At 38.2% G+C, this 20,890-nt stretch overlaps 1 protein-coding gene across 1 annotated transcript in view; it reads left to right on the top strand.

The window, feature by feature from the left end:
• The window catches only part of NTRK2 (neurotrophic receptor tyrosine kinase 2), a 210,220-nt gene that overhangs the window by 32,671 nt on the left and 156,659 nt on the right, over positions 1–20,890 (top strand). Inside the window, exons 6-8 of the mRNA XM_040580518.1 lie at positions 11,162–11,298; positions 14,272–14,404; positions 15,963–16,262. Of these exons, the coding sequence (XP_040436452.1) occupies positions 11,162–11,298; positions 14,272–14,404; positions 15,963–16,262 (570 nt within the window). The remainder of the gene's footprint in view (positions 1–11,161; positions 11,299–14,271; positions 14,405–15,962; positions 16,263–20,890) is intronic.

Below are 20,890 nucleotides of genomic sequence, written 5' to 3'. Positions count from 1 at the left end.
ACAGTCTGGGCAGGAGCATTCTGGGGTTGTCAGGGAATAACTGATTGTCTGCATTCTCGTTCCCTGCTCCGGTACAGACAGTGCCATTCTGCCATTCTCTGCCTTAGCTGAGTGAGAGTTATCGGTACGGTCAAGGAGTGATAAAGTGCCAACCCATCACTTAAGACGCAATGAGGCCTGGTCAGCAGCTCCCAGGGTTGTAGAGCAGCCTAGAGAAGGGGGAGAACTGCACCACCATGATGGGCTGTGTTCTAGAAGACACCTGAAAGATCTAATGTGTGTCTCTTGCTTTTGGTAGCTCTGCAGATCTTTTTCTGTGTTTAAAAGACAAGGCAATTAAAAAAACTGTCCACTGATGAAGCTGGTTTATTTCATTTCCAGAACTTTCTGAGAGGCTAATTAGTAGAACTGAAGTAGAAGAATAATTCAGCTTTTTACATATGTGAACTTTGTTTCCTGTGAACTACATGACCTTTTAAGCTCCTTTTGATGTCAGGAGAAATTTTGGGGCATGCAGGCCTTTGCATTTTGTTAATAAAACATTTTGTAGTTTTCTCTGCTAATGAAATGGTTTCATCCCATCTCTCTGGTTTGTTAATTTTTTTCAGTCTAGGAACTAAGCAAACACGCTCTCTCCTTTGTGTGTAGGTGTTATTAATGTCTTCATAATATTATAGGAAGTGGCCTGTACAGTATGTGGTTAATCTCTTGGTAGCAGGGCATTTTGCTACTGTGTGCTGTTAATAAACGTCTTGCTGGGAAGAGAACGCTGTGGTTTCTTGATCATAAGACTTTGGTTGGTAGATAATTGATGTGAAAATTAGCAAAGTTCTGCGGTACTTAATGTTTATATGGTGGAAGTGTTTATTAATGTGCTGATTAAAGGTTGGTTGAAATTTAGATGCCATCAACTCTGTGATTTCTTTTCTTGAGGTTTAAAGTCAGGCATGCTTACTATCTAGATCCTTTCCAGCTGCAATATCAGAAGTGTCAATCAGTTATGTTGTTTGCAGAATTATTTTTTCAACTGCATTTGAAATGTATTTATGTATGATGAAAATTTTCAGGTTCTTTTAACTTTTAAATTCATGCTTAATTACTATGTCAAAGGTTTTTAAGTTGCATCTACCGCAGTAGTAGTAGTGGAGCATTCTGTGGAGGGGAATGGTGGTGTTGAGTTTTGCCATCTTTACGGCATTTGCTGGCTGTTTATACAATGTGGACAGCATCACCACTTAAGCCATCGTCTTTATTTTTTGTTGCTTCTGTCTGATAAATAGCATTAGAAAACCAAGGAGAGCTAAATAAGTAAGCACTCTGTTCTTGCTGCTTCTGTGAGCTCTGGTGGCAATTGCCAGCAGTGTATTAAGCCCTTGGAAGCAAGGCATGTCCTATGCCTGGGGTAAGGTCACTCCAAAGACCGTCGGCTTGCAGATCACCTGGAGCTCAGTGAATGCCAAGGAGGCAAGACCATGTCTTTGGGACAGGTTATTAAGGTATTGGTTGCTCCTTCTGGTAGGCATTCAGTTACTCATCTGCTATTGTTGAACTTACTGATACTCCAAGTCTTTTTACTTGTGGTGTCTTTGGGAGAGGCCTGGCTTCTACAGCTGTCTCTGCAGCCCTGTATGGATTTTTTCTTGCTCAGGGTCTCAATCTGACCGTATCTGGCCAATTTAGTTATCCAGATTGTTTTATATACGCTGGTGTGGTGCTTGATCTGGCTTTCAGTTTTGCTTACTGCCCTAATTTTGTATGCTTATTTATCACATACCATTTCAGCAGATGTCTTCTTTCTTGTCATTGGTCATGCATGCTAGGTAAAATCTACTGAACAAAGTGGCAAATTAGTTCCATGTATGAATTTTTTGTACATATAGCAAAAGTATGTTCAGACTGGCTGTCTGTTTACACATGCAGCTAGTCAGCAGAAGTGTTGTCTGATCTGAGAGCTATGGGACTTCATGAATGCTGACATCTGTCTGTCTTTTGCCTTGTGCGTGAAATACTGTCGTGTTGCTTTTAGTATAGCTTTTTGTGTGTGACTGACAAAATTTTGGAAGTTGTTGTAATGTAGAGTTACCATCTGGAAAGATGGGTTGCCCATTTCTTGCTCAGTTGGGAAAGACATGAATTTTTACAGGCAGTTGTTCAGATGACTACAAATGGACTGGACTGGATCTGGCTGCATTTCAGCCTCTTCCCGAGGCTCTTTCTCACTCTTTCTGATGATTGATTTTTGTCTTAGAGGTAAATAAGTAAATGCTAATACCAAACTGGAGGCAGGTGGTTGTAAATTCTAAGGGGGGAAAGGCAAACTGAAGGATTGACATGTTTATTTTTTTGAATTTGCAGAAAACATTTGTAGTATTAGTGAGTCAATAAAATAAGCATTAGATCTTATACAATCACAGTATAATGCAGTGTAAAACCACAAGCAAAGGCATAATCTAGTGGGTGTTGACATTTTTTTCCATTATCAGCCAGACTTCACAGATAAGACTATCAGAAGGAGAACATTACAGGCAGAATGAAGTGAGTTTAAAAAAAGCATTAAACATTCTTCGTGTTTACCTTTGAGAATATTCATGGGCTTTCTAGCCTGCGTTGTTTATTTTGGCTCAAGAACTAGATGTTTTGCATGATGTATGGTGGCAAACTGTTCTTATTTTCTCTGTAAGAGTTTTAATTCTTATCTGTGATCATAGGTTTCATGAAAAATGTTTCTTTATGAGAGTTTTGACAGTAATGGGGTTTCACTGCTGCTCCAAAATTGTTAGAATTTTCCAAACTTAATTAAAACAATTTTCATTATTCCAGCTTCTAAGTAAAAATAACCAATCATTTATGGGTATTTGAAAAGGCAACGATTTCATTTTCAAAGACATGTATATAACTTCCTTGTGAGCATGGAAACAGCAACTTTCATACAGATGTCTATACATATGATAAATAAATCAGGGCTTGTGAATGACAGTTGAGTGTATGTGATGTATGCGAATGTCTCATATTTTTAAAAAACAGAATTCTTTTATAATTCTGATTGAGTTTCTTTAATTTGGTTATTTTAAATTTTATGTTTGCTTAAATTTAAAATTGCTTTGGTTTGAATGAAGCAGGTTTTTATTAAAAAGCAGGTTAGAAATAGAAAGAAGTAAGGCACTATCTAAGGGAAAGAAATGAATCTTGATCACTCAGGTATTGTTCCTGAACACTGTGTGTTGCACAGGTTTGCAGAGGCACTCTCTGTGCCTGACTTGACACATCTGCTTAAGTGTGAGTACTGATATACTGAGGGAGAACAACTATGTGACTTGGCTGGTGATATTCTTACTTTGCTCTTATGATGTAAGTAGGTGAAGACTGATGACTAGGTAACTGTATCCTGAAGTCTAAATAAATTATTTTTTTAACTTTCAAAGTAAGGACATTTCATGAAGGCATCCTTTCAGCCATATAGGTGGTATATGGTATACTTGGTATCAAGAGTGAAACCCATCGAGTGTGTCTGTTTCAGGATTACATGTTTACCACATTGCAGTTTTTGATAGGTCAGTGTTATTTTCAGTGTTTCCTGGGCACACATTAAATTTCCCAGATAAAGATACAGGAACTGCAACTGCATTACATGCAGTGGGTGAATAAGAAACCATTTGTTAGAGGTTTGCATAAGCTAGTTTAGGCCTCATTAACTTACATTTTAAAGGCAGTTTAGCTTTTGGTTCATCTGTTAAGTTTGTGGCTACTGTATTCAGCCCAACTGCACTCAATGTATTTGGCTTTGTCTTGAAAGTTGTGGATAAACTGAAGCTTAAATACCAGTTAAGAACAGTTTCTCTAGATGTAATTTAATTTCCTTAAACCTTCGGGGAATTTGAAAGAAAGCAGGACTGGGTACCTTCAGGAGACTGCTAGCAAGGGAAGTCTCGATAAGGTTGATAACCTCTATAGAAACACATAATCTGCAAATTTTTGCAGACAAACTTTTGATATTAATACCAGGGACGAGGTCAATTATACGGTTCAAGTACTGCAAGATACTTTCTTATTCAGCACCTTCCTACTAGAACCCAGGTCCAGCCTTTCAAGAAAGGTCCTGGGCAGAAGGTAGGGACCTGGTGTAAACCTTGGAAACGTAAGTCCTTCATCTGGTTTGAAATGTCAGCAGCAACCTTCAAAGCTTCTGTACAGGTTGACTGCAGAAGACAGCTCGCTGTCCAAGTAAATTTGTTCTGGTGCACTGCTGTTCATAGTTTTTGCCTGCACGGCATTCATGACGGCATTTGAAGCCCTGGATGGGATGACAGGTCTGTGGAGGCTGTGTTTGTTGCTGTAATCATGAAGATGACTTAGCAACTTATGTGGTCTTTGCTGCAGCAACACTAGCTCTACTTACAGAAGTTTGCTTCTAGTGATAATTTCAGTCAAGCAGGGAGTGATGGAGTGTTTAAAGGCAAAATAAGGGTGTATTGGCTCTGGGAAAGTGTACTTTGAAGACTCATCATCTTCCAGGAGGGGCTGTACTTGGTTAATTATTTTCTGTAAAGTTTCCCAGATGAATATGACAATCAGGCGTGTCATGATTGGAGGCAGATTTCTTTTAGTATTTAAAATATTTGGGTGGTTCAGGGAGCTGCCACATCACTCGTGTTTTCCGACAGAAAGACGTTTCTCCATAGACTTAATGAGGTGGGTGTTGTGAGTATCAGATCTGGCACAGTAAGAAAATGAGAGTTGGACTCCTGAGAAGGTATGCTGAAGCGACAAGCACATCTAGCAAGAAGAGGTTCTGAAATGAGCTTGTTCAGTCTGTGTATGCCTTCCAACTGCTCATTAGGAAATGCTGAAGGCATGGGAAAGTCCTAAATTCTGGTCTGAATGACTCTTCTCAGGGCTTTGGCAAGGAACATCTACATTTGGACTCAGTCTCTCCCAACGGTAGGAATTCAGGGCTTTCCTTTCAAGGTGGCTTAACAAGAGCTGCTCTTTTTGTTTGTTTGTTTGTTGTTGTTATATTAAAAAAATAGTGGCTACAGGAGGAGATTTTGTTGTCCTTCCCTGGATTCAAGTTCAGTTCAGGAATATAATCTACACCTTTGGGGACAGCATCCTCACCACCAACTTGTAGAGTGTTTGACACTATTTGAGCTTAACCCTGTCAGACCTGTGCAAAATACCATGGTCACTGTGGAAAACACCCATCAGGTTTTGCTGTGCCACATGGCGAGCATATCTCTATTCAGTGGATAGTACTGACTGGTGATTAGAGCAGAGAAATGAGAAGTTGTGGGCCTCTCTTTTGTGTAGCTGAAGACAAAAGTGATCTTTGGGCTCTAGAAAAAAAAAGACATGACAAATGATAATTTTTGAAATGTTCTTAATTTCTGCTACTCCTGTATTTTATTTGCCTAACATTTTTTTTATGTTCATTGGTATGGCTGTGGTTGTCATCTTCTAATAACTTCTGAGTTTTCTCTAATTATCTCTATGTACTAAGCATTTTGATTATGTAGTTGTGATACAACAGAAAATGGAAACAATTATTTATGTTTATTGAATTCATGTTTTGCATGTGAACTTTTGGGGTATCCTCTTTGCAGTGCTCTAAAGATGCAGCCAGGCTGATTTTTGGCCCTGTCATTCTGTAGACTTTGGTGGAAACATGCCCGCTTACTCCATGGCTGAAATCTGGCTCAGAGCTTGTTGGCTGCAGACAGTTGCTAAGTGGAACACAGGAGGTGCAGCACATATCCAACAGCTCCTAGCTTTATAGCTAGAATTACTGGAAAGTTTTTTGCTTTATTTTTTTAAAGCCATAAAAGCCCGCAGGAAAAGACCTTTGGAATTTGTAAACATTTCTGTATTTTCAAACAACGCAGAATTTTAATAGAATGATGTAAGAAAACTGTGGGGTTTTTTTTACATTGATACAACCTGTTCAAAGCCAGTAAGACCTCTGAAATTTGCAGATCCATATGCACAGTTCTTAGCAAATTGCATTGTCAACCATCCTGTTTTCAGGCTCCAGACAGTACAAGTAGTGGGTGTTACCAAGCTGTACTGTAGTGCTGTAATTAGTTGTATGTTTTCTCTCTAGAGAGAAAAAGCAAAACCAAGGGAGCCAAGAACCTGGGGCTGTATGAAAACCTTATGTGAGGCAAGCAGACTGGATTTGAGCCCCTGATCTTACGAATTACAGGAGATATTTTATAAATTAGCAGTTCTGGTAGTCTGCATTTCATGCAGACAAACCAAACATGGTTCAGTTTGATAGATGGTTCCTGGCTCATTATTAATTTAATCATTCTGGGTCTGATACTTTTATTAAAAATATGATTAAAGATTTCAGATAAGGATTAGAATGACCTTATGAAAATTCAGATGCAGTTTTGAGAAAAAAAGATGATGATTTTTTTTGGTAACTGTTTGTTCTTATTACAGAATGGATTGATCTGCAAAAGTATGGCAAGCAAAAAAGGGATATCATGGGCCACATTGAAAACCGTTTAGTGACACTGCATCATGCCTGGGAATTAAGTCAACAGGCTGTTGAAAATCAGGGGCTTAGCATGCAAAGAGTGGTACAAATTAATGCAATATTTGGTTTATGGTATTCTTTCAGGTGCTCATTTCTTCATCATGTCATTTCTTAGGTATTAGTGAGGCTAATTGACCATACTGAGAGAAATTTTTGGTGAAGGTTTTTGAGCAACTGAACAAATCCCAGAACAGATGAAAGCTGAAGCTGAAAAAGTCAATCTGGAAATAATTTTGTAAAATTTTTTGTGACTGTGAAGATAGTTAACCAGTGAAACAACATCTTGGGTGTAATGTTGGATTTGTTTGTCCTAGCTTAAGACCTTCTTCTAAAAGTTGCTACAGTATACTGGCTAGAGCTTTAGCTTGGTGCTGAAGGTTGAGTTACAGACTACAGAGTTTGTATTAATACCCAGTTATTTCTTAATTTGGTCATATCCTTTCTTAGATTTACAGTGACAGTCTGGCTCTATCAAGCCCAGTGTAAGTTTTCTGTACAAAGCAGTAAGTAGCAGCATGAAAACTTCGAAAAAAGCCCTCTAGGAATTTAGACACATTCTTTTTATTAATTTCCATTGACAGTTATGTAGCCAAATGCTGTAATAACCTTTGAAAATTTCATCCAAAGTATTTGGTTTTGTGATTGCTGAAGTCCCAGCTGTGCACAGTGCAGATTATGAGTCATTCCATAGAGGTGCTTGACAGTTTCACTGTCTGATGGCCTCAGGCCATTGGTTTACACTAATGGTGGTCTGTGAAGGTAAATAGCACGCCCCCTTACTTAAGGGAGGGTTTGTTCCTTCGGAAGCATGAGATGATATTTGGAGAGACTCAACTGACATAAATGAGTTCCTCCTGCTTGTCTCGGTTGTGTCCGGCTGTGCTGAAGTGAGGGAAGTGACTGCTTACTCTGATCCAAGAACTGCCTGTTTCTAGGAACAGTGTTATCAGTTTGAATACGAGAACAGATATTATGTATTTGGTGAAATAACATAGCTGTTATATACCCATACATAATGAAACACATGGATTCTAGTGTGTGCTTTTCATCTATGGAACTACCTAACTCTCTACATTACAGTTCAAATTTTTCAGTAGCAAGTTCCATCCTCCCATTTTTGTAGAGATTGAAAAGCTTTGGATAGATTATTGAGAAGAACGGGGACTTGCGAAAACAAAAAACAGTGGTCTTAAGGAGATAATTCAGAAACTCTCTTTTCTCTGTCCCATCAGAACAGGAGAACACTCAATGAATTTGAGTGTTACAGGGAAATTTCAGAACTTGTAAAAGGGAGTTGTTCTTGTGTATGGCCTGGACAGCACGCCTGTGAAACTCATTGCTGCAGAAGGCTATTAAGGACAAGAATACAGCAAGCTTAAGGAAATCTGATACTAGCAGGGTTATTACTGGTATCTAGAATTACAATTATTAATGCTGTCAAATTTTGAATGAGATACTGTGTTTTGAGCTTTGGGGCACAGGGTAATCTCTATCTGACATATCAAGATGAGACTTGTGGAAAGATGATGTCATGTCTACCTTGTATGGGCTCTTATACTACAACCTAAATTTACTATGCTGGCAGTTTACAAAAGTGTTTGAAGCTGTGTCTGATTGCTTGTATCAATGACTGTATACAAAGTCCTTTAAAATGTACATCCATATCAACAGAAGTGATAGTCATCTAAGACACTGTATTTATCCAAATTAAGTCAGAAGTAAATACAGCATGGTTGGATATCTTTGTAGTTGTGTAGGTGTCAAAATGCTACTGACTTGTATAAATGGTCTCGCACTACACTGAGCATACATACTGAGCATATGTGTCCATTAGGGTGCATTGTGTTTTTTTAAACAGTTATTTTTCAGCACACAAGTTTTGCCGCTTAGTCTCATTGCTTTATTTGTAAGCTCAGTATCACATTTTCTAGATATGAGCTCTTATGCTACTATCTGCTTTTCCCAAGCAGAGCTATCTTTCAGGTACTGAGTATTCTGCTGTGGAGCAGTCTGGGTGCCACTGAAAATAAAAGCCAAAATGACTTTGCAGTTGGCGTTCACTAACTCAAGATATCCAACCAGAAAAAATTAACCCAAAGGCCACCCACTTCTTATGACTGGAGTGAAGGAAAACACACACAATAATGTGATTACTCCTATTCTGCTCTGTTCTGTTCTATTCTGGTTCTGTTTCTGGTTCTATTCTGTTCTGTTCGTTTCTGGTTCTATTCTGTTCTATTCTACTCACACTTTTTTGCAGCAATATTTTCTACTGCGTCTTGCAACTGGATTTTAGTATAACCAGGAATCTATGGAGTAATAAGCACGATTATTTTGTAACCTTCTGGCAGGATACAAGCATGTTGTAGCTGTTTCCCTCAGACATAAACGTGACATGTGCAGACTTTTGCAAATAAACAGAACTAGATGTAATTCTGGATGAGAACCAGAACCAATATTGGAGGACTTAAATTTCAGTTGCCTATCCTGTAAAAAAACACACTGCAGAAGAAGTTGTCTCAGAACTTAACAGCTATAAAAGGAGGGCTTTAAGGGACCAACATTGTCTATTTTTGCTTGTATAAGAGGTTTCATTTGAAATGATGTTTTAGTAGGAACAGTGCAGGCTTGCACAGTGAAACACTAATCTGTCATGTAGAGTCATGTAGACATTGTCCCAAATGCTAGGGCCAGGAAGAAGTGGGGAGCTTTAATCTCTTTACATGTTCAGGTCTGGCAAAACTAGTTGGAATAGTTTTGAGAGGTGGCGTGGAAATGTAACTTTATAAAGCAAATGATCTCATTACTTCTCTCCTTGTTCCCTAACCAGTATAATTAATATCCAAATGTTCCCTAAGATTAGTTTTATTTCCTGCTCAGCTAGTTGACAGACACTGCTGAGATTTGAATTCACAGCAGGCAAGAGCAGATGGCTACCTTTGCTAACAGATTACTGCATTAAGGCGTACAAACTGTCCAGCTCTGTCTCAATAAACTTCAACATATGATTTATAAAGTGAACATAATAGAAGAAATCCATGATGCCTATAATGGGAATCATATTACAGCACTACTTAAAGCACTGGGAGAATTGCCTAAGCAGTTATTGTATACTTGTGCTGATCTTCATAGCTTATTAGGTAAGAAAACATTGCCTAGAAAATTATTTGTCTTCTCTTCCATATTACTTCCTTTCATTTATTTTTTTTTTATTAAACTAATCAAACTGAACAGGACATTTCCAGTACATATAGCTTTTATTGAAGTTCTAGCAGACATACTAATGTGTTCACACTGATTTGATGATTAATTGTTTGTATGGGACTTTTTATGTAAGCAAAAAGTCTCTGCTAAACTTCTACGCCTGCAAATTGATGATGAAACTACTGTACTCTTAACTAAAAAACAACAAAACAAACTAAAGCGAAAAAGAGAACACTTGTTTCAGGAAAATAAAAGTCATTGCAAGGTCGCGCATACGTATACAGCACAGCAGATAAGCTTCATTATTTGAGATGATAAATTGTAAGTAAAACTTGCCTGGAACAGTTAATGAGAAATACATCGTAAGGGAGGCCAAGGCTTTTTACAGAGCGCCAAAAGGTGGCACAGTATCTTTTAAGAAGGATATTTCTAGCATGTTGCACAATTATTTGCTATGTAAATAAATATGAAATGTGAGGTCCACTGTGCCTGAAATCTATTGATATTGCTGGCAGTATTTTTGAAGAGGATCAGTTTATAATTCCTTGTGTTTTTGTAAGCATTCTGCATATACTTACTCTTCCAGAAGTTCCCATTGCTTTGGGTACTGAAGAACGAGATACAGTGATTTATAGCTCTGTGAGATGGAGGGGGAGTCCCGATTCTTGCAAAATCTGGGCTTTTTTCCTGGTGAATGATACCATCTCACTGCTTTTCTGCTTTCCTGAGGGCAATAAAGTCTGCTGAGGTGCCTTGGATAGCAGCTCTGTGCAGTTGCTGACTCTCTCTTCTGCCCTTTCCTCTGGTTTGGTCTGGTCAGTGCTCTGTTTCCCTCACTTAGTACTCGAGGGACTCACTTAGACTGCTGCCTCTGAGGTGTGTCTGTGTGTGAGAGGCAAGGCTGCAGTCTTTTGCATGATACTGGGAGCTGATGGGATTTTCCTGTTAGCGTTGTGGAGAGCAGTGGGGATGCTGCAGTGTCAATGCATGGAAAATAGAGGTTGCTTTGCAGCTGTTACAGACAGGCAGATTAAATTTCCTATCGTAAAGAATAAGGGAAGGTGTTTTTTTATTTATTTTGAAATTATAAACTGAAGTTGCCCTAAATTCTGTTTGCCCACCTGAAACATTTCCGTATATAATTAATGTATTTCCACATGCAGTAATGTGTGCTTAGGATGTGAAGTGGAGGAGGTGCAGGAAAATACAGTTACATAGTAGCTTAAAGATTGTAGTTACATGTTTCCAAAGATGCTGTTTGTACTCCCTGACTGAATAGCAACTGATCACAGTGAATACCTGATTTAGTGGTGGTTTTGCTTGCATTTATACAGCTTGTTTAGAATTGAGTGGTGTCTATTTCTGTCAAATACAAATGCACGCGTTCTTTTGTTGTTGTTGTTGTTGTTTCTGTTGTAGACTTGCCCTCAGCAAACTTAAGCAATTACAACATCACCGTGGTGGAAGGAAAGAGCATCACATTGTACTGTGATACTACTGGAAGGCCTCCCCCTAATGTGTCCTGGGTGCTCACTAATCTTGTTTCAAACCATGAGGTAAGTTTCATATTCAAGTATGTGACAATTCAGAGACATGAAAAGCCTGCTGAAGTATGGAATAAAGGTTCATGTCCAGCTTTAGTTAACTTTTATTAAAAAGATAAAACAGAAAGTTAATGTTGGAATTACATTTGATTTCCTGTTACTTTCAGTCCAGGGTGACTGCTGCAGTGCTTTTGGAGAGTGGCAGAAATTCACTCCTCAGACCCGGATTTGCACTCTGGTTTTTGGTTGTCTCACTTGTAAATGAGAGTGCTGTAAATTTTTGGAAGTAATGTGGTGAATTAGGATACAGAAACACAAGTGTCTTTTTATTATCACTGATATTTGTATACAGAGAATAAATCTAATCTGCCGTAATTATGAAAAAAGGTAATTTTATTATATGACTCTTAATTTTTGTTATGTGTCTCTAATTTTACTATATTTTTAAGCCAAAAGCTTGATGTGCTGGAATTTGGTTGTAAATATTCTGTGGCTTGTTGAAATTTCCTTCAACAAACAAGGCAACAACAGGAAGCCTGGGAAATTGAAGTGAAGGTTTTACTAAAAAAGAATGGCAGTATTTTTAATGAAATATGAAGATGCTTCTCAATAAAATCATCTAGGCAGGGAGAATTTTGTTCTCTGAGATCTTTATATTTATCCTTACTTTAGACTGTGCACACTGGAGATAGAATGATTCTTTCTGATGGAAGTGTCGTCGAGGAGAGGCATATAAGCATATCTTAACATGCAGCTGCTGACCTCTTGAATTGCCATTCAAGTGGACAAGACCCTCTGTTATTTACAATTTGATGGCATTTGCTTGCTTTCCTACATTCATGATGGTGCAGACTGCCTAAAGCTTCTTGGTCTATACAAAGTGCAGGATGTGTACTTCCAAAACTGTTCCTGCAGTGTGGAAGAGACAGGACATCTGGGGTTTCATAATCTTTTTACTTTCTTCCTTGAGATCATTATAGTGGATCTGTATAGAACTCAACTAGCCTGTCTTTCAGCTCTCATAAATAAGAGCTTTGCAGAACTATAGTTTTATTTTTAAAATTTTCTCTAATCTACCCAAAGGCATCAGTTGTCATTAAGAACAAGAAATTAAAAGTTTGGGGAACATATGCCAAGTTGTGGTCTTTCTTTTTCCTTTTCCACCCCCTGTCGTGTCCCCCCCCCCCCCCCCCCCCCCCCCAGTTACAAGACAAAATAAATGTGGGATGCTGTTCAAAAAGTGAGATCACATCATTTTTTTTACCCTCCTATCTTTGAAATGCCATGGTCAGTTTGCTTCAAGTTTTCCAGAAGTGTTCTGTCCTGGCATAACTTCATCATGAGATTGCATAGGGTATCATCATACAGGCTAGCTACAACCGTAGCCATGGAGCACAGCAGTCTTTTCAGTAGCAGAAGAATGAGTGCCTTTTAAACCTAATTTGCCATTCACAACTATCCTTCCTTTTTCTGTAAGTGTTGTTTTTGGTTTCCTTTCTTTCATTTCCATATCTCAGTTTCTGCCTCCCTTTTCTTCACCTCTTATGCTGCTTTTGCCTGTTTTCTCTCTTTCCTGTTTTACAAAGATGTTGACAAAAGTTAAAACTAAATTCTAGTCCTGCAAAACTAACTGTATGTTCCCATTTTCTATGCTGCTGTATAATCTGATGGATGTTGGTTAGATTTTTCTGGCTCTAGATTTCAGCCCTGACCTCGTGACTGAGACCCACTGGTTTCAGTCCAGCTTTGAGCACCGCTCACCTCTGAGTTGTACATAGAGAAATGTGTAATGGGTTTTTGCTTCTCCACTCATCTTCCCTAGTGTCACACTGAAATCAGTGGCATTTAACTTAAGTGGAGTTAAGATGTCATCTTGAAGTTCAAAATTCTAGTAGCTCATGACTGTATGCAGGAGTGTTCCCGTGTGTCCCTGTTGACTGCCATTGAAAGCCACTGTGGTTTTACAGTTGCAGTGTGTTATTTGTTTGTGTTCTGTGAAGCACTGAAGTGTATGTGTGCACTAAGAAAAGTACCTCAAAAGTAGTTTTTAAAAATGATCTCAATTATTGTCTATTTTCTGAATGTGTTTTGGTTCCTTTCCTATTTAATAAAAGTCTTACATTTTATGAAAAATTCAAGTATGGAAATAGTAATTATCTGGAGATCGTATGAAGGGCCTGATTTAAGAAAACCATAGTCTTTAACAACTAGCTTTATTTGCTTTATTCAGTGTTTCATAGCTGCATATTCAATACGGTATTTAAGGCTGTAAATAGGCACTGATCTTTCTAAGGGTCATAAGAATCAAGATTTTTAAGAATTCTAATTCTAACCTTAATTAGATGGTGCTTAAACACATAAAATAGTACTTGGGCAGTAGTTTAGGGTAGCGCAAGGTACGTAACTTCTTGTGGAAGGTTTCATGAGAAGAAGTTTTCAAAAGGAGTTTAGCCAAGAAGGAGGGAGAAGGCATGTTGTCAAGGTAGAGTAGAGCTCAGAAAGCAGCAGTGGAAGTGATGTCAAGGGTAAGTTTAAAGGAAAGAGGCAAAAGGAGGAGTAAAGCAAGGTTTGAACAGAATATAGGAGTGAAGAGAAAGTTCAAGGGAAGCAGAAACAGACCACAGAAATCAACTATGAAGTTGAAGAGAGAGATGAGCAAGAGTATGGGCAGAGAGAGAAGGACATTTGTGTAGAGGGGAAGAAGTGTTTAAAAAAAGGTAGAAACTGAAGGTGAAAGGAGAGAAAAATGGTTGAGTGTAGTGTTTGTAGCAGGACTTTTGGAGTTTTGAATCCACTGCCACTGTGGTTGTGTAGGTGTTTTGCGTCTGGATAAAACACTTAGGTCTTTGATTAGTCATGGACTGATACAGCTGGAGAAGGAAGAGAAAAAGAAAAGTGCCATTTAGCTGCGGACAATGATTTCCTCCCTCTCTCTGGTTTTTAATGCTGTCGTTGACACATATATGTTTTTCTGATTGCTTGTAGAGTGACACAAGTAAGAACCCGGCTTCACTAACCATAAAGAACGTTTCGTCCATGGACAGTGGACTGTGGATTTCCTGTGTAGCAGAGAACATTGTGGGAGAGGACCAAGCCTCTGCTGAGCTCACGGTATTCTGTACGTACGCAGGCTTCCATACAGTTCCCGAGGCCAAACTGCATTGGCAGCGACTGTTTTGGGTATAGATATTTTTTGGGCATGCAGGCTGTTGAAACAAAACCCATCAAGGCATGTGAACTATCTGCTGCAGTTAGTGCAGGGAGTAGCCCAACCAGCAGTTGTATTTATCTTTCTCAGTCCTGTGTTCCGCAAAAAAAAAAATGTATTTCTAAATGCTTTATCTTCCTGTTAGAAAAATCTGTTAGTAAAGGTTTGAAACCCAAAATACTCAATGGCACTGTCAGCGTGGGAAGGTTTGTAATGGTGTGTGTGTACCTACATACTCTCTTAGGAATTGAAAAGTGTGAACGCATCAAAAAGCTCACAGAATTAATTGTAAGAGACTGCAAATGTTTAAGATTTTATTATCTGAAGCAGCAACTGCTTTCTTCAAAAAATAAAAATAACACACTTGCAACATTCATACTGCCAGATGTAAATTTATTTGTCATAGCTTTGAATAATATACATATTTGTTAGGGCCAAGGAAGGGGGAAGGGACATATAAGTGTAGAAGCACTGGCTTCTTAGATCTGAGCTCCAGCCTGAATTCATTTTATGTGAACTAGACAGCATGTTTTCACAAGTTGCAATCCTCTGTTTAATTGAAGATGGGAATGGAACTCTTTGTAGATGGCAAACTTTGTTCAGCATGTGCTCATGACAGAGTAAACTGGAAGAATCACTGTAGATGCAGGATTGTAGGTTGAAATTGGTTGTGTAATAGCTATGGGAAGGAACATAAACTAGAAATGTTTGAACAGTCTAAATGAGATTCTGAGCTTGGCACTGTTATGAGTGATAAAAGGGAGTATAACTAGATGAAATTGGATGTAGTTAGGAATAAATATCAAGGAAAATTTCCCAATAGTGAAATAATGGGCAAGGTGCTGGAGTAATCTCCTGAGGGAAACAGAACAAGTCTGTAAACTTGAGGCATTTAGCAGGTTTGAAAAAAGAATGAGAAAATGTATAGCAGAAAATCATCTTTCCCTTACAGAAGAATCCAGGGAATTAAGTCATCTGTTCTGGCTTTGATTCGGTGAAGAAAATAATCTGCAAGTTTGGATTCCTAGCTGAATATATTTCCAGTACTACTTACTTTTGGCCGAGTTTTAAATATTTTCAATACTGTCTTGATCCCTCAGCACTCCTCTGCACCATTTTTTCAGCAGATGAAAGCTAAAATTCTCTCTCTTCCTTCTCAGTGATCCAGTAACTGAATTCCCCACACCTTACAGAGTTTAAGTGATTTAACAGGTGTTCAGTCTTTGGAACTAGTTTGTTTTGTTTCTTTCTAAAGAACCTCTTCATTTTAGTTGTGAACGTAGTACCTTAAGCAGAACAGGTGGGTTCCTGTGTGAGTGTCCTCCTAATAGGTATAATTCCTACAAATAACATACTTTTGTACTGATGAATGAAAAATACTTCCCTGATAACTTTGGGCTGAGGTAGGGAAGGGAGGAAAGACGTGTTCAGAATATTCTGATGTTCTTCACTCTTTTTTCCGATATAGTTGCACCAAATATCACTTTTATTGAATCTCCAACCCCGGACCACCACTGGTGTATTCCATTCACTGTGAAAGGGAACCCTAAGCCCACATTGCAGTGGTTCTATGAAGGGGCTATACTGAATGAGTCTGAATACATCTGTACTAAAATACATGTTATCAATCAAAGTGAATACCACGGCTGCCTTCAGCTGGACAATCCTACCCACCTGAATAATGGTGCTTATACCTTACTGGCTAAGAATGAGTATGGAGAGGATGAAAAACGGGTTGATGCTCATTTCATGTCAGTGCCTGGAGATGGTGAGTATAATTTTTTATTTTTCTTTTTACGTTAGCAATTGCAAATTGATGAGACTGTGGAGAAAGTGCCTGGCCAGTTTAAGTATTTTGGAGGAAGCTTTTTATATGCCCTTTTTTTCTCTCTGAATGAATGTCTTCAGGATTAGTTGTAAAATAATATTTTTGTTGAGCATTTTCTTCTTGTTTATTGCTTCTCAAGGGAGGCCACGCTAGTGCTCTCTAAATCCTCCCTTTGATTAACCATCCTCAGTGCCAGCTAAGGCTAGTAAAAGGTTGCTGTTTCTGAAGTGTTTTCTCAAGCCTCAGTTCTGATCATGGAAAGCACTGAGTGCTAATTTAGCCACTCTGTAGGTCTTCTGCATGCATATGAATGCAACTAGGCGACGTATCCAAGGTCACAGCGGATGCCTGTGTAGCATTTAGTGCCTTACTGCAAAACCGATAGTGCGGTCCAGTGAGTTGACGATAATATGCTGTTTAGGACACCAGAGGGAGCTGGAGAGAAAGCAAGTCATCCGGAGGCAGGAGGGATGGACACTGTCTCAGGTCCTCACAGGAATTCCGATGTCCAATTCCCATTCGTTTTGGTGGAGGTTGGGCACCTACATGTCTAGGAATATCCGTGCTCAAGATGGTTGCTGTTAAATATATGCATCTTCAGTTGCTCTAAAGGCTCCACCTCAGCCCTCCTAAATGCTGTGTGAGCAGGCTAAAGGTGGACATAGACTAACTCATTTAACTGCAGGGATCACTGTGATTGATGTTCACTGTGGTTTGATCTTTTCCCACGTCTTCAAAACCATATGTGAAGTAACTGCAGAGTAAGAAGGCATACGTGTAAGCATATTGCTGCACGTGGAATAAACTCTGAGTGGACCTTGCAAGCTGGAGTGGAAATAAAGGCATGGTCGTGCATAAATAACTACATAGTCATATCTGAAAAAAATGAGCATATGTGTACCTTTGGCTTTTTAGCCATAGGATATAAATAGCCACCTTCTTTCTTGAAACAACAATGTGCAGTGCTAGCTGTAATCTGCTAAAGTTCTTGGATTCCTGTGAAGCTCTTTTTGCTGAGGATGACTTGATTATTTGAGGCTACACTGCAGCAAACACTTTTCGGGCAGAAAAAAAAAAAAAGTGAATATTTAAATTCTCTCTCCTACATTGAAGGCTACAGACAGTAAAAAATACGGCCTGTATTTAATGTTTTTCCCTGTCAGCTCAGTTTGCAGTAGGGAGAGAGATGGCAAGCCTTTTGCTTTCCCACCCTTAGAAGGAGAAGGTGCAATGCTGATACAGCCAGGCTTTATTTACTCCTGCTGTCCTTAGTGCTCCTCTCCTATTTTTTCTCTGAAGTTCTTCCTTAAATAGACTCATTACAGAAGCACACCATGGTTTCAGCTACTGGTATCCTCTAATACTGCATTATAATGGTTCAGTAAAACAGTTCACCTTATAGATGTTCTGTGTACAATGGAGGTTCTTTTACGCCCTGATTATTTAGTATGAACCTGGCTTCATTTTATTAACAGAGTAACAGTTCCTCTAACACATTTATCATCTTTTGTCTTTGATCCAAATCCCTTTTACTATTCTGTTTTACCTTTGTGCTTCTTCCTGTACACTGAAAATTTCCCAATTGTGGCCTTCTAAATCAGTAAATAGAACTGTAGGTATTCTCCAGATGAGAAAGACGGCATTACTTATTTGTTCCATCCTCTTTATACACACAAGGAATGTAAGTCTCCCAAGATAATCTGTGCTATGTTCTTTAAGCTTTTCCCAAGCTCTGTGATAGATTAAGCGTCACAAAAAGAGTATAGAGGAAAGTGGACTATGTATAGGCAGGATGTAAATGCATTAGAAAACAGTGCATGCTTAGTGGGTAGCACCAAGCCAGTCTTAAAAATTAACAACGGGGAAAATTGCTTATCTACTTAGCCTTCTCAATATTGTTTTAATTTTTTCCTATAAGAATCATGACACTGAGCTTTACATGACGACATTGTTGTCTCCTCCACTGAAGCTGTCATAAAAGCAAATGTTAACTAGAATCCTGTGTGCATTGTATTATGATTTTTGTTTTAAATTATTACTATTTAAAGCACTGTCAGGCTTTTTCAAACCCTTAAAAGGCTTTTTCAGTGCTGTCGTTACTGTGTAGTTTCTTCTTTTGGCCCACATATTGTACAATGAAGCATAAAGATTAAGGCCCACGCCCTGGTATTATATTCATTTCCATGCCTTCATGACTGAATTAAATACCAGCCCTGATGTTTTCTGGGGTGGGGTATACTCACTGAGCTTTAAACTGATTCTCTCGTTATTGGATCACTTACGGGCAAATGCTCTGAGGGTAAAAACAAAAGAAAATTAAAAAAGGAACACCTCACCTATAATTCATATGTCTATCTAAATTAAATACAACTAAGTCTGAAGCATGTTCTGTCATCAACAGTGTTATACTTCAATTTCAAAGTTTCATCAAATATGATGAAGACATGATTTGTGCTAAGATGCTCTCAACTTCGAGCATGCTACTTGCAGAACATATTTCACTGGTCCAAGGATGTGGGCGTAAAGGAGAGGAAAACATGTACCACAATGTGATTTGGATTGAGTTAATGATAACAAAGTCAATGTTGTAAATTAAGACTTTGTTTTAAATAGGAGGGCCTGGAAGAATAGATTTCATGTTCTATTAGCTAGATTTTAAACTAGCTTTAATTTGCTAAAATTCTTGGATTCCTGTGAACCTCTTCTTGCTGAGGCTGACTTCATCATTTAAGACTACACTGCAGCAAACAGTAAGCAAGAAATGTTCGTGTTTAATTCTGGAGGCTGTTCTCATAGTTGATCCAAAACAGCTAATGAACATAGGAGAGATTTTTACCAATAATGAGTATTTTTAATTAAGTTTATTCATCTACCAGCTCTCTACTCTAAAATTGAGCTGAAGGAATCCAAGTCACAAAGTACCTAGTCAAAGTAAAAGAATATATTAAATATGCCTTAGAAATAGCGTCTTGCTTGTGTGGCATAACAACATGGGGCTGTTTTGCAGAGGTATGGTTTTGGACTGAGTCTTTTGCTGCTGCTTTATTTTGAAAATGTCAACTTTATAAAGAAAGAAGCAAGCAAACCAAGTGTAGTTGATATAGTTTATAAACATGATTGAATAGGATAAGTCTCTTACTAGTTTATTTATGCAACAACCTGTTCTAACAGGGACCAAAACAACAGTGCTGTTCTGTGTTTGCCCTAAAACCAATTGTGTGTAAATGTGCAAAATGACTATGAAGTTTAATGTTAAAATAGCTTCAACTGATGCTTTGATGATCACGTAGATATGCTTTCATGTAGGGAATACTTAAACAGAAATTTGGGTTTTGTCCAGCATTTTGATTTTCACAACTTTATTTGAAGTGAAGTATTTAATTATATAAAAGGTATTTAAATGAAGTGGATGACTTCCTAGTTTATATCCCTGGCAGGAGTTAGGGTTTAAACTAATCTGATTACTGTCCCAATTCCAGTAAATAGTAATGAAAATATTGCCATTGAACTCAGGAATAAAGGCCTGGGAATCTTTTTGTTGTGTTTTCCCCCCACTCCCCTTCAGATTACAGAGGGTAAATTAGAAATACTGTCTTTCAGCAGATGGATGTTTTATGCTGGAAAAACTGAATCTGAACTTTTATGGACAGAAAACCCTTATCAGAAGTTACTTGAGGACAGATAGTACAAGCTTTCTTCACTTGTTATTTATTTCTGCAGATTGACATACAGTTCTCATGGGATCCATTAACCTATATCTCTGGATATTAGAATATATTTAAATGCAATTTAAAATAAACCAAGTTATCTGCTGCCATTCTGCAAATAGGTTGCAACTCTGTTTAGTATTTTCAGCACAGATTCTCACGCTGTTGACATAAACACAAACAATGGTGTTCTGGTTATACTTCACAGTGGCTTTATACCAATCAGTGTAATGCCACTGCTGTGGATTTACTGTATAGTACTATAAACAGAATTACGCTTTTTGAAGTTTGATTAATCTTTAGTGATTTTAGTTATCTCTTATTTCCAAACCAACAAATAGAAAGAGTAAAAATACGGAAGAGATGATTAGGAGCCTACTACATAGGCTATGCTATAAATACTTTATAGACCAAAATGAACAGTTATCTTCAAATAAAACACAGGTATCTGTCAAAGTGTGAATAGTCTAATAGTACACTAATTTCAGTGGGCGTTGTGTGCATTATACTCACATATGTGCTCAGCCTTACATATGTGCAATAATTAGAAAAAGCTGCAAATTGGAACTAGTAAAATATAAAAAAATTGTAGACTAGACAGGTATCCATTTGCTTGTGTAAAAGCTGGCTTTCAAAACATCTGACTTTTGGTAAGAGTTCTGTCTGTATCAGCTGTGCAGCTGGCTTCTTGGAAGTATCCTTTCACAAAGCAAATGAAATGCTGCTGCTTAGGTCATCGCTAGCTCTAGCCCTTAACTTGCCAGCTCACAGCTAAACTGTTTTGCTCTTACAGTGATTTAATAGCAAAATTTTTGACCAGGTAAAAGTCAGTGGTTGTTAATGCTCACTGAAGTCTGCTTC

Source organism: Falco naumanni, chromosome Z, assembly GCF_017639655.2.
Source record: "Falco naumanni isolate bFalNau1 chromosome Z, bFalNau1.pat, whole genome shotgun sequence".
Taxonomy (NCBI): domain Eukaryota; kingdom Metazoa; phylum Chordata; class Aves; order Falconiformes; family Falconidae; genus Falco; species Falco naumanni.
The sequence above is the reverse complement of the archived record's forward strand: the minus strand, read 5'-3'. Positions and strand labels throughout refer to the sequence as shown.